General features: G+C 41.9%; 1 protein-coding gene across 1 annotated transcript; it reads right to left on the reverse strand.

The window, feature by feature from the left end:
• Positions 1 to 222: 222 nt before the first annotated feature.
• LOC118389046 (ras-related protein Rab-11B) lies at positions 223 to 11,115 on the reverse strand. The gene is made up of 5 exons (XM_035778757.2): positions 10,953 to 11,115; positions 2,090 to 2,285; positions 1,728 to 1,921; positions 1,538 to 1,618; positions 223 to 1,405 (listed from the first exon to the last, which is right to left on the reverse strand). The coding sequence occupies exons 1-5, from the start codon at positions 10,990 to 10,992 to the stop codon at positions 1,263 to 1,265; spliced, it is 654 nt and encodes a 217-aa protein (XP_035634650.1). The 5' UTR covers positions 10,993 to 11,115; the 3' UTR covers positions 223 to 1,262.
• Between the last annotated feature and the right edge of the window lie 197 nt (positions 11,116 to 11,312).

Genomic DNA, 11,312 nt, shown 5'->3' on the forward strand with positions numbered 1-11,312 from the left:
GCACTCTAAATTTTTCTGCATTCAATTCTTCAAAATGTGTAAATTTAAAGTTGCAATTGAGATATTGGTCCTACTGATAGCAGTTATGTGAACATGTATTTCTGTATCACACATTCAACATTATAACTAACTACACCACTAGAAGTTCTGCAGGATATGTTTCAGCATTATAAGACTTGAGAGGAAAACTCTTGATGTTCAAAGAAAATGTCTGTCAACAAGTGACATTAATTTGGTTTATTTCCATTTCAATGCTACCTGATGAAAATGCAAATTAACACGTGTTTATTGATTTAAAAGTTGGACCTGTGACAGAAAATTACATACAGGCAAATCTACTAGAAAGGAGAGACATAAGGCATTATAGCCAACCATACAAAAGCAACCTTCCTTTCTTAAAAATTCCACTGTCAACTACATTTTAGAGGCAAAATGGTTTGAGTAGAGTGAAGCAATGAAAACATCCTCCACCCTAGATATTGAGTGTTAATGTATTTCAGCCCTCCCCTCCCCTCCCCTCCCTCTCAAACCAAGCAAGCTAAGTGTTGTCATTTAAAAGATGTTAGTCCTTCTGAATTAGTTGTTGATTTTACATGGTGAGTTCCATTGAAATGATTGGCAGGACACAAGATGCATATTTATGTTTGCTTTCAACTGTAGTCAGACTACTGGATCAATTCATACTGTGATCTAATTACAGAGAGAACACAGTGGCTGCATCTAACAATAGTGAAACAAAGTGCATGATACAATTGGAAAAAGTCAAATTTTGACAAAAGTGTCTCTGCAAGTTTACTATTTAGATTAGATTATTTTAGATTGAAAATGATCACAGACACACTTTGGCATCTCTTTGAACCATAGGCGTAACAAAGCCCCCCACTTAATATCATCCCAAGTCAGTCACTACCCCAGGTCTCTGTTCTTGCTCCTTTCATGCCACACTCAGGACAGGGACTGAGGACAGCAGCAAGGCAACCAGAAGCACAGGACAAACTGATCTCTCACCATTCCTTCTACAGGATTGGGTCACACGATCAGAGCCTGAATTCAAAATAGACAAAAATCCTATCACTTGGTAAAAGACATGAGCTTTGAGGTTAGAAAAGGATAGCATACAGACAAAAAAGGGAGAAGGGACTTATCTAGAAAGTCTGATTTTCTAGGAGACTTCTAAAACACATGTAGGAATAGAGACCGCAGCAGTTCAACAACCAGGACAAAAGAAAGATGAGTGAGGGGTGGCAAGGTGCTATTGCGGGTCACAGGCTTTGGCAGCACGGTAGTTTGTTTTTCTGCCCATCAGTGGTGGGGGGGACACTGATGTCCACTACATTGTTGCCTGGAGACTCGTCATGTGCTGATCTGTCAGCTATCTGCTTCTGTGATACGATTCGGTGGATTTCTGTGGAGAAAATACAAATAAATCAGTTACTCATTATTAAATATGCCATTCCATTCATGTGTAAGAAATCAAACAATTTGACTTGAAACTAACTAATGTAAATAGCCTTGTGTAGTGGCCCCTGCCCATTACCTGTGAGGATGTTCTTGAACGCCTCTTCTACATTAGTGGAGTCCAAAGCTGAGGTCTCAATAAATGATAGCGTATTCTTTTCTGAGGGAGAAAAAGAGAAAAGATTGAGTTGAGACAAACAGGGGTGACTTCTTAACCATCTTTGTCCCCGGAGTGAGCTGTCATCTACTCCAGTGAGTTTGTAGTTTACCTGCGAAGGCGCGAGCCTCGTCTGTGGGCACTGCCCTGAGGTGGCGCAGGTCACTCTTGTTGCCTACCAGCATGATGACGATGTTGTTATCAGCATGATCCCTCAGCTCCTTCAGCCAGCGCTCCACGTTTTCATAGGTTAGATGCTTGGCAATATCGTACACTAGGAGAGCCCCCACTGCCCCCCGGTAATACCTGATTGGAACAGAGCAGGGAGGATAGGAGGTCATAGGTTGTGAGACTAAGATAGTACTGAAACCATTCTGTGAAATCTATCAAAATATGCTAGTTCCATAAAGGGCAGGTTACAGCAAGACGAGCGTCCTTGATATTATTGAGCAGTGAGCTGCCTCCTCCACTCACGCTGAGGTGATGGCTCTGTAGCGCTCCTGTCCAGCTGTATCCCAGATCTGGGCCTTTATCATCTTGCCGTCCACCTGGATGCTGCGGGTGGCGAATTCCACACCGATGGTGCTTTTGCTCTCCAGGTTGAACTCATTCCGTGTGAAACGGGACAGTAGGTTACTCTTCCCCACACCAGAGTCTCCGATCAGCACCACTGGCAAAAGAATGATAAAATATTGGAACTGCAATGACAAGCTACTATGTCAGTGGAAACGATTGGGGTTGAGAGATGACTAGTACAGAGCTATATTTGTTCAACAATGACTAAATGGAAGCTCAAATCTACTGAGCATGTTTTTCCTGGTAGCTAGTAATTTAACCACTATCATGATAGATACAGTCATAATGACTGGTGCAGATACTTAGAATGGTCAACATTTACAGAATGATTACCTGGGAGGAAAATGGGAGAGGGTCATGTTTTTTCAATTTCAGTCCAGGGGAGGGTCATGTAATTTGCAAATGATTAAATTCCAATATTACTCAATGTTTTGGAATTTGTTGCTTATTAGGATTATATAACTCAGCAAAAAAAGAAATGTCCCCTTTTCAGGACCCCATCTTTCAAAGGTAATTAATAAAAATCCAAAACACTTCACAGATCTTCATTGTAAAGGGTTTAAACACCGTTTCCCATGCTTGTTCAATTAACCATAAACAATTAAATGAACATGCAACTGTGGAATGGTCATTAAGACACTAACAGCATACAGACAGTAGGCAATTAAGGTCACAGTTATGAAAACTCAGGACACTAAAGAGGCCTTTCTACTGACTCTGAAAAACACCAAAAGAAAGAGACCCAGGACGGACAGCTGATTGTCCTCGCAGTGGCAGACCACGTGTAACACCACCTGCACAGGGTTGGTACAGCCGAACATCACACCTGCGGGACAGGTACAGGATGGCAACAGCAACTGTCCGAGTTACACCAGGAACACACAATCCCTGCATCAGTGCTCAGACTGTCCACAATAGGCTGAGAGAAGCTGGATTGTGGGCTTGTAGGCCTGTTTTAAGGTAAGTCCTCAACAGACATCACCGGCAACAACATCACCTATGGGCACAAACTCACCGCCGCTGGACCAGACAGGACTGGCAAAAAGTGCTCTTCAATGACGAGTCGCGGTTTTGTCTCACCAGGGGTGATGGTTGGATTCGCGTTTATCGTTGAAGGAATGATTGTTACACCAAGGCCTGTACTCTGGAGCGGGATCGATGTGGAGGGTCCGTCATGGTCTGGGGCACAGCATCATCAGACTGAGCTTGTTGTCATTGCAGGCAATCGCAACGTTGTGCGTTACAGGGAAGACATCCTCCTCCCTCATGTGGTACCCTTCCTGCAGGCTCATCCTGACATGATCCTCCAGCATGACAATGCTACCAGCCATAATGCTCATTCTGTGCGTAATTTCCTGCAAGACAGGAATGTCATGGCCAACGAGGAGCCCGGACCTCAATCTCATTTGAGCACGTCTGGGACCTGTTGGATCGGAGGGTGAGGGCTAGGGCCATTCCCCCCAGAAATGTCCAGGTACTTGCAGGTGCCTTGGTGGAAGAGTGGGGTAACATATCACATCAATAACTGGCAAATATGGTATAGTCCATGAGGAGGAGGGTTGCTTATACTGCAGTACTTAATGTCTTACTTTAAATGTTTTAAATTTTGACCTCCCCTTTGTTTAGGGACACATTATTCAATTTCTGTTAGTAACATGTTTGTGGAACTTATTCAGTTTCCGTCTCAGTAGTTGAATCTTATGTTCATACAACTTCTTAAGGTATAGGGGGCAGCATTTTCACTTTTGGATAAATAGCGTGCCCAATTTCAACTTCCTGCTACTCGTGCCAAGAATATAAGATATGCATATCATTAGTAGATTTGGATAGAAAACACTCTGACGTCTATAAAAAACTGTTTGAATCATGTCTGTGAGTATAACAGAACTTATGTTGCGGGCAAAACCCAGAGGACTAACCATTCAGATTTGTTTTTTTTTTAGGTCTCTGTCTGTTCAGTGAGTTCTCATTGGGAAACGATATTCCTTAGGTACTTGTTTGCAGTTCCTACCACTTCCACTGGATGTCACCAGTCTTTGGAATTTGGTTGAGGTTATTCCTTTGTGCAATGAAGAAGTACGGCCATCTAGGAACTGGGTAACACTGTTGAGAGTTGCACAAGACTTGAAAAATAGTGTTGGTTTGTTGTCTTCCTGTATTGAAAACAGATAGACCCGTCTTCAATTTGATCGATTTATTAACGTTTTAAAATACCTAAAGTTGTATTACAAAAGTAGTTTGAAATGTTTTGGCAAAGTTTACAGGAAACTTTTGAGATATTTTGTAGTGACGTTGCGCAAACTGGAAGCTGTTTCTTTCTGGATCAAACGCGCCAAATAAATTGACATTTTGGATATATATGGACGGAATTCATCGAACAAAATGACCAAATTGTGATGTTTATGGGACATATTGGAGTGCCAACAAAAGAAGCTCGTCAAAGGTAAGGCATTTTTTATATTTTATTTCCGCGTGTTGTGTAGCGCCTTGCAGGGTTGAAATATGCTACTCTTTGTTTACTGTTGTGCTATCATCAGATAATAGCTTCTTATGCTTTCGCCGAAAAGCCTTTTAAAAATCTGACATGTTGGCTGGATTCACAACGAGTGTAGCTTTAATTTCGTATCTTACATGTGTGATTTAATGAAAGTTAGATTTTTTATATCATTTTATTTGAATTTGCCGCACTGCATTTTCCCTGGCTTTTGGCCAAGTGGGACGCAAGAATCCCCTATCTTAGAGAGGTTAAGTTTGCTGAAAATAAACAGTGGGAGGACATTTATTTTTTTGCTGAGAGATATACAGTTGAATTTGGAAGTTTAAATACTTAGGTTGGAGTCATCATCAAACTCGTTTTTCAACCACTCTACACATTTCTTGTTAACAAACTATAGTTCTGGCAAGTCGGTTAGGACTACTTTGTGCATGACAAGTAATTTTTCAATTCCAGTGGGTCAGACACTAAGTTGACTGTGCCTTCAAACAGCTTGGAAAATTCCAGAAAATGATGTCATGGCTTTAGAAGCTTCTGATAAGCTAATTGACATAATGAGTCAATTGGAGGTGTACATGTGGATGTATTTCAAGGCCTACCTTCAAACCCAGTTCCTTTTTGCTCGACATCATGGGAAAAGCAAAATAAATCACCCAAGACCTCAGAAAAAAAATTGTAGACCTCCACAAGTCTGGTTCATCCTTAGGAACAATTTCCAATAGTATGCAAGTATAAACACCATGGAACCACGCAGCCGCTCAGGTAGGAGACGCGTTCTGTCTCCAGGAGAATGTGCAAATCAATCCCAGAACAGCAGCAAAGGACCTTGTGAAGATGCTGGAGGAAAAGTAACTATAGCCACAGTAAAATGAGTCCTATATCAACATAACCTGAAAGGCCACTCAGCAAGGAAGAAGCCACTGCTACAAAACCGCCATAAAGAAGCCAGACTACAGTTTGCAACTGCACATGGGGACAAAGATCATACTTTTTGGAGAAATGTCCTTCGGTCTGATGAAACAAAAATAGAACTGTTTGGCCATAATGACCATTGTTATGTTTGGAGGAAAAAGGGGGAGGCTTGCAACTGTGAAGCACGGGGGTGGCAGCATCATGTTGTGGGGGTGCTTTGCTGCAGGAGGGACTGGTGCACTTCACAAAATACATGGCATCATGAGGATGGAAAACTACGTGGATATATTGAAGCAACATCTCAAGACGTCAGTCAGGAAGTTAAAGCTTGGTCACAAATGGGTCTTCCAAATGGACAATGACCCCAAGCATACTTCCAAAGTTGTGGCAAAATGGCTTAAGGACAACAAAGTCAAGGTATTGGAGTGGCCATCACAAAGCCCTGAACTCAATCCTATAGAAAATGTGTGGGCAGAACTGAAAAAGCATGTGCAAGCAAGGAGGCCTACAAACCTGACTCTGTCAGGAGGAATGGGCCAAAGTTCACCCAACTTATTGTGGGAAGCTTGTGGAAGGCTACCCAAAACATTTGACCCAAGTTAAACAATTTAAAGGCAATGCTACCAAATACTAATTGAGTATTTGTAAACTTCTGACCCACTAGGAATGTGATGAAAGAAAAAAGCTGAAATAAATCACTCTACTATTATGACATTTCACATTCTTAAAATAAAGTGGTGATCCTAACTGACCTAAGACAGTGAATTTTTACTAGGATTAAATGTCAGGAATGTGAAAAACTAAGTTTAAATGTATTTGGCTACGGTGTATTCAACTGTACAATGAATAATTTTTATTCTGAACTGGAATAAAGTGATGGTAAGAATGCTGTTCATTGACTATAGCTCAGCATGCACCCTCCAAGTTCATCATTAAGCTCGAGGCACTGCCCGGTCTGAACCCCGCCCTGTGCAACTGGGTCCTGTACTTCCTGATGGGCCACCCCCCCAGGTGGTGAAGGTAGGAAACAACACCTCCACTTCGCTGATCCTCAACACTGGGGCCCCACAAGGGTGTGTGCTCAGTCCTCTCCTGTACTCTTTGTTCACCTATGACTGTGGCCACACACGCCTCCAACTCAATCATCAAGTTTGCAGACGACACAACAGCAGTAGGCTTGATTACCAACAATGAGACAGCCTACAGGGAGGAGGAAAATAACCTCTCATCCAATGTCAACAAAACAAAGGAGATGATTGTGGACTTCAGGAAACAGCAGAGGGAGCACCCCCCTATCCACATCGACGGGACCGCAGTGGAGAAGGTGGAAAGCTTCAAGTTCCTCGGCATACACATCACTGAAATGGTCCACCCACACAGACAGTGTGGTGAAGAAGGCACAACACCACCTCTTCAACCTCAGGAGGCTGAATAAAATAACTAAAACCCTCAAACTTTTACAGATGCACAATTGAGATCACGGCCTGGTACAGCAACTGCACCGCCCGCAACCGCAGGTCTCTCCAGAGTGTAGTGCGGGCTGCCCAACGCATCACCAGGGGCAAACTACCTGCCCTCCAGGACACATACAGCACTCGATGTCACAGGCAGAAAAAGATTATCAAGGACAACAACCATCCGAGCCACTGCCTGTTCACCCCGCTGCTGCCTATATACATAGACTTGAAATCATTGGCCACTTTAATAAAAGGAACACTAGTCACTTTAATAATGTTTACATATTTTGCATTACTCATCTCATGTATAAACTGTATTCCATTCTACTGTATCGTAAGTCTTTGCCGCTCATTGCTCGTCCATATATTCTTAATTTCATTCCTTTACTTAGATGTGTTTATTGGGTATATGTTGTGAAACTGTTAGATATTACTGCACTGTCGGAGCTAAAAACAGATATTTCACTACACCCGCAATAACATCTGCTAAACACGTGTATGTGACCAATAAAATTTGATTTGAAGCTAGATGCATTTTGAGGCAAACACTCATAGCTCTGGGTTGCTCATCTACAGCAGGAAGCGCTCTCCTGTCTGACTGAGAAAGCAGTAGATGTTCTGATCCGGTCTGGATCACATTTCTACAGCAAGATGTACAATCGGCCTGACAATTTTTCATCTGTACTGTTAATTAGGGTTGCACTATCAAAAACTGAGCCTGTGTGTGTTCTGTTATACATCTGTGAGATGTGATCAGTCAGTTTTTTCTGGGTCAGAATGAAAATGATTTATTGTATTTTAACTGCAATAGTTCCAACCTAGACACATATATGAGAGTGTTTCTATTGGGGAAAAATAAACATGAATAGCTATTTATATGGGTATTTCATTTTATTGTAATTCGTCAATACTGCATTTGTTTTAGGCGTAAGGGCAATGAAATGTACCAAAATGTACAAATAGTTGCATGTTTCATAAGCTTGGGTCCCAGGAAAACACAGAATAAAAAATAAAACACCTGCTGTAACGTAACAAAATGTGGAAAAAGTCAAGAGGTCTGAATACTTTCCGAATGCACTGATCTATAAGAGCGCTTTGGTCCCCGATGCTTTATGCTAGAAACAAGCTGTAAAATACAGGGAAAGATGTGACTCCGATTTATATGGAAACATCATTGTGTCATTTCTTTGACATTGAGGCTGAGCTACAACCTTCTATAGCCGAGGAGACAAAAAAACAGACTTTGCTTGGGAAGTAATCTAATTCTGTCACTATCAATTGATTAAGCTATTCACTTTCTGTACAATAGTAGATTCTTAAACCCAGACAGCTTTTAGAGAAACACTTGTGACCTTCTCTCGTCGGGTTAAGCCACGGAAGAACAGTAGCCAGCAGTTAAAGCTTAAATTTTTCTGAGTCGGTAGACCTATTGTCTGGGGGGAAAAGGTAGACATAACTTTTGAAAGTAACATGCTCAGATTCCTAATGATTTCTCAGATGTAATTATTTGCAAACAGGGACAGTTTCGTTGCAAACAAAACACAGATTTGGCATTGGAGAAATATGATAAGATTAACTAATAGGCCTCTGTCCATTCTTAGCCTGTAATTTTAAGCAATAAGGCCCGAAAGGGTGTGGTATATGGCCAATATACCATGGCTAAGGGCTGTTCTTATCCACGACGCAACACGGGAGTTCCTGGACACAGCCCTTAGCCTTGGTATATTGGCCATATATCACAAATCCCGAGGTGCCTTATTGATATTATAAACTGGTTACCAAGGTAATTAGAGCCGTAAAAAGAAATGCTTTGTCATACGGTCGGATATACCACGGCTGTCAGCCAATCAGGAGATGGTGGAGAAGGAGATGATTGTGGATTACAGGATTACAGGAAAAGGAGGACAGGGTTGTAGTGGAGCAGGTTGAAAGTTTCAAGTTCCTTGCTGTCCACATCACCAACAATCTAGAATGGTCCAAACATACCAAGACAGTCGTGAAGAGGGCACAACAAAGCCTATTCCCCCTCTGGGTCCTCAGATCCTCAAAAGGTTCTACAGCTGCAACATTGAGAGCATCCTGACTGGTTGCATTACTGCCTGGTACGGCAATTGCTCCGCCTCCGACAGCAAGGCTCTACAGAGGGTAGTGCACATGGCCCAGTACATCACTGGGGCTAAGCTGCCTGCCATCCAGGACCTCTACACCAGGCGGTGTCAGAGGAAGGCCCTAAAAATGGCCAAAGACCCAGCCACCCCAGTCATAGACTGTTCTCTCCACTACTGCATGGCAAGCAGTACCAAAGTGCCGAGTCTAAGACAACAAGGCTTCAACAGTTTTTACCCCCAAGCCATAAGATTCCCGAACAGGTAAACAAATGGCTAACCTGACTATTTGCAGTGTGCTCCCCCCTCCCTTTTACGCTGATGCTACTATCCGTTTATCATTTATGCACAGTCACTAACTATACATTCATTGTACATACTACCACAATTGGTCCGATCAACCAGTGCCCCCGCTAACCGGGCTATCTGCATTGTGTCCAGCCATCCCCTCTTTTACGCTATTGTTACTCTCTGTTGATCATATATGCATAGTCACTTTAACCATATCTACCTCAATCAGCCCGACTAACCAGTGCCTGCCTGTATGTTGCCTCGCTACTGTATATAGCCTCCTTACGGTTTTTTTCACTGTCCTTTTACTGTTGTTTTATTTCTTTACTTACCTATTGTTCACCTAATACCTTTTTTGCACTATTGGTTAGAGCCTGTAAGTAAGCGTTTCACTGTAAGGTCTACTACACCTGTTGTATTCAGCGCACGTGACAAATAAACTTTGATGCTGAAAAGCATTCAGGGCTCGAACCACCCAGTTCATAATAAAAATATTCTGCTAATATTTAAAATGACGTGGAACCGCATGAAATGTTTATATAAGGCATATTTTTTCTTCTGACCTGCAAATACAATGACAGGTTCATGCAATGTTTTACTGTAAAACACATATTTCCACCCCTACTCTTGTCCACGGCGGTAGGCGAACCCACAACCTGGTCCACAGCCCTGTGCGTTATCAAAATTCCTGCGTTGCCATGTGATGCTTACCGGAAGACGAACAGTTGCTAAAAGTGCATATCTAAGGCTCTGGCCTGTCCAAGAAGTGAGGGGTTAACATGTTCTCTGGAATCCACTTTATTTTAATTATTATTTTGTTGTATAGGGGTCACTTGTTTAGATAAGCAAATTCATTTTAATTTACAAAAGGACCGTTTTTCTTCATGTAACCCTTATTATAAATAATGTTCACTCCCTTTGGGCAAAGTTACTTGTGAGAGAAAACATTTCATATCTTGGATACAGACGTTCAGTCATAATGGTTCTTCATATTTCAGACAAGTGGTGACCAAGCTATACTAACATCGTAGGTACCAATATACTGCAGTCTGTTATGGCTAGCCTAGCACATCTCCAGTGGCTTTGGCTAACACAAAACCAAATATTTATATCGGTGCTCATACCAACTGATTGTCATACATTAGCAAACTAACGTTACATAGTTTGCTAGTTAACGTTAGCTGTTTGTTATCCACTCCAGTAGAATAAAGGAGAACTAGCTAAATCTTATAAACGTTTATAACTAATAGCTATTTTTCTCCACATTGTCTGTATGTAGCTTACGTTAGCTAGCAAACTAAAAATGGTGATGAGATGCTTATTAGGCCAGATAACCGCTTGTTAGCTAGCCTGCTAACAGGTTAGCAAGCTAGTTTGGCTAACGTTAGCTGGCTGAGCAGTAAATTAAGGCAGTGGAGACGTCATCATCTGCTTTGAACTTCAACTACTGAGAAAACAAGTAAATGGTCCCCTAACTACTAAACTTCTGGAGCGCCTCTTACCTTTGAATAGATAGTCGTATTCGTCGTCTCGGGTTCCCATTTTGACGATTCCCACTTTATGAAAATATTAGACTGCCAAGGAAAGTCTCCGGACTCATAAATGCAGTAAAATAGTCTCGGGAAGGAATACGCACGTGAGCTGAGGGACAACTGCTTTGACCAATTAGAGGTACATCTCTGTTAATTGATAGATACATTGACGAATAAAACCCTTCACCATGTAATATTGACCAATGGCCATAGGTAGGGGCGTGATTAGATGGAGAAAAAAACCTCTGCAAGTCTACATTCTAGGGAATGTGGATTGAGCAATCATTTTTTCCACAATGTCAGTATTTCAGTTCATACATGAATTTGATG

Source organism: Oncorhynchus keta, chromosome 1 (assembly GCF_023373465.1).
Source record: "Oncorhynchus keta strain PuntledgeMale-10-30-2019 chromosome 1, Oket_V2, whole genome shotgun sequence".
Lineage (NCBI taxonomy): Eukaryota > Metazoa > Chordata > Actinopteri > Salmoniformes > Salmonidae > Oncorhynchus > Oncorhynchus keta.

What these genes read in the sequence shown, in the direction of transcription:
- LOC118389046 (XM_035778757.2), bottom strand. Translation starts at nt 10,992, where the DNA reads ATGGGAACCCGAGACGACGAATACGACTATCTATTCAAAG. An exon ending in TACAGAGCCATCACCTCAGC is followed by an intron (nt 1,922 to 2,089) that starts GTGAGTGGAGGA and finishes TGTTCCAATCAG; the next exon opens with GTATTACCGGGGGGCAGTGG. An exon ending in GTTCAAGAACATCCTCACAG is followed by an intron (nt 1,406 to 1,537) that starts GTAATGGGCAGG and finishes TTTTCTCCACAG; the next exon opens with AAATCCACCGAATCGTATCA.